At 42.8% G+C, this 2848-nt stretch overlaps 1 protein-coding gene across 1 annotated transcript in view; it reads right to left on the reverse strand.

Moving 5' to 3' along the window:
- Positions 1–2848, reverse strand: part of GPLD1 (glycosylphosphatidylinositol specific phospholipase D1) — a 64846-nt gene continuing 61998 nt past the window's right edge. The window contains exon 25 of the mRNA XM_011962780.1: positions 1–297. Within this exon, the coding sequence (XP_011818170.1) occupies positions 211–297 (87 nt within the window). The 3' untranslated portion in view covers positions 1–210. The remainder of the gene's footprint in view (positions 298–2848) is intronic.

Below are 2848 nucleotides of genomic sequence, written 5' to 3' on the forward strand. Positions count from 1 at the left end.
TTTCACATACTCCTGGTGCAGTCATATATTTACTATATCAGATTTCCAGAAAGTGTGGCTGTTGGTGTGTGTCTCTACTCCCAGGAGCCCCACATCTATCAGGATCTGCCACAGCTCCACTGGATGTGCCACTTTGTCCATCAAAATGCTCACCATGGATGTGATTCAGCATGAGAGAGGTGGGCAGAGTGGGGAAACGCAGTGAAATCTTCAATCTGAGCCAAAGCTATAGACGTGAAGTGCCCCGGAGAGTCGGGCTCCCAAAGAACTCCTTCCAGCAGCAATGACCACTTGATTCTGTAGGGGGCAAATGACAGACAGAATTCATGGCTCATTCATAACATCTGTTGAGTTCCTACTGTAGTCCAGGCATCGTGCTATGCTCTAGAAATATAAAGATGAATAAGACACTGGCCAGATCCCCTGCCCCTGGCTTAAACTCAAATGCCACTTTCCCTTCGTTTGCAGACCACTTTCTCACATCTGTAGGTTCTGAAGATCACAGCTAAGGACGCTCACCCCAATCCCTATTTTGGCACATAAATCATAAAGGAGAAGTATGGCAGTGCATGCTTAGTTCTGGTACAATGTGGAAAACATATCTTGAATAATAAGGAGTTTCCCCCAGAAACTGGCTTTGCCAATGTGTTTAGCGCACCTCCCACCTACCCTGCTGCTTAAAACATTTTAGGACCCATCTTTCAGAATTGCCTTCAAAACCTGCTACACGTTTTTAAAACATTTTCTTCTTTTTTGAGACAAAGTTGTGCCCTGTCACCCAGGCTGGAGTGCAGTGACGCGATCTCGGCTCACTGCAACCTCTGCTTCCTAGGTTCAAGCGATTCTCATGTCTCAGCCTCCCGAGTAGTGGGGATTACAGGCATGTGCCACCACGTCTGGATAATTTGTGTATTTTTAGTAGAGACGAGGTCTCGCCATGTTGGCCATGCTGGTCTCGAACTCCCGACCTCAAGTGATCCACCCGCCTTGGCTTCCCAAAGTGCTGAAGTTACACATGTGAGCCACCATGCCTGGGTCTTTAAACATTTTCAGTGGTGGCAAATCTTCCTACTCCGAGGTTGGATTTGATTTGTGGAAACTGACAAAAGTTATTCTGAACCAAAGCTGGCCCATGAGGTACGGGTGATCAAACTGGCTGACAGTATTTTGGTCGGACCAGGGTATGACAGTTTCTTATTTAATTTTGAAAACTACTGATGAAATCCAGAAATAATAATCATAGCTAAAATTTGTTAAGGTGTTACCATGGGTCAAACACTATGCTTAGCCCTGTGCTTATCTTACCCCTTAATACCCCAGTGTCAATTAACAGGGAAAATGTACACTTAAGAAAATGGAATCAAACGGTAATTTATTCTCCCTCTCTTTCCCAATTTATGGAATTACACATTTACTAAATTTGCCTGGCCTTCGGCTTCTCCCTGTTTTGTCAAGAGTCTAGTCATCTTTCCAGAGGCAGCTCCGGGCCCATAATCTCTGCAGGCCCTTCCCTGACTCCACCAGCAGAGACTTCCGCTGCAGTTTGCTGTCTGACCTCCTTTGGCTCATGGTCATCATATACCAACCTGGATGGTCTCGTGGGCCTGTTGTATTTTCCCACCTAGACTACAAGCACGTGGGGCTGGGACCGTGTCTCAGGTTTATTTGTCTATACAGGTGCTTGATACAACACTACTCACTACACACTCAGTTACCGCTTTGCTGAGGCTCCTGAGCTGATGGAACGCAGCCCTGTGAGAAGTTTCAGAACTGAATCCTAATTCTAGTTTGTTACGACTAATTTCATTACTGAATGCTCTTATGCCACAGAAAGGAAGAAGTCTTCAGAACATAACTTGTACCCAAATCTCAGAAAAAGGCCACTCTGCTCATCCTCTGATTGTCAATGCCCATTTTTGAAACACAACATCTAATTTATCTTTACGCCGAGTGCTCAAAAATGCCCCCAAGCTCAGGTGTGTGCTGGAAAAGTGAAGTAATTTTAACACCAACCCAGGTGAATAATAATTAGGAAGGTGCATTTGCATTGTTTTACAAACAGGAATAAAATATAAATTACTTTTAGATAATCGGTATATACCACTACTCTCAATTGATGTAAGTTATAGTTGATATATGTATAGTTTATATTATAATACATGGGTTCTTGATAATGCCTAATTTTTGAAACGAATAAAATTTTAAATATAAGCCAAGCTTGTGATATAAAGGCTTCCTGTGATCAGACCTTCTGAGAATCTTCCCAAAAGGTTAATAACCATCTTTTTGTTGTGTGGTTAATCCTATATTTTTAGACCTGCCTGTAAATGGGTCACTTAAATTATTGGCCACTAGAGGGCAGTTTCACCACAATTTTTTTCTAATCCTCTTCCTTCTCCCACCTTCCACCAGGTCCACAGGAGCCTGGTCCCCAGCACTTACCAAGTCTTACAGACATGGTTTTATATATATAAACCTATGAAGGCTTCCACAGCCCTTCAACCCACTGTTAAGACTTATTCTTCATGCTACTCATTAGCATTTAATCCTATACTAATTTGCATTTTATTTGACTTTCCATGTATATAAATCTTATTTTCAAGAACAGGGACTGTGCCTTCTCTGTTTTTATCTCTTATAGCCTAGCCCAGTTCTATACAGTGTCATAACCTAAAATAAATGGATGAATGCAATCGGTGGTTTAGAGGTGTATTTTAAGGTTAAACTTTTTGTGTTTCTTTTTTTTTTTGAGACGGGGTCTCGCTCTGTTGCCCAGGCTGGAGTGCAGTGGTGCGATCTCAGCTCACTGCAAGTTCGGCCTCTGGCATTCACACCATTCTCCTGCCTC

The sequence above is a fragment of the Colobus angolensis genome, unplaced genomic scaffold (assembly GCF_000951035.1).
Source record: "Colobus angolensis palliatus isolate OR3802 unplaced genomic scaffold, Cang.pa_1.0 Scaffold6, whole genome shotgun sequence".
NCBI lineage: Eukaryota > Metazoa > Chordata > Mammalia > Primates > Cercopithecidae > Colobus > Colobus angolensis.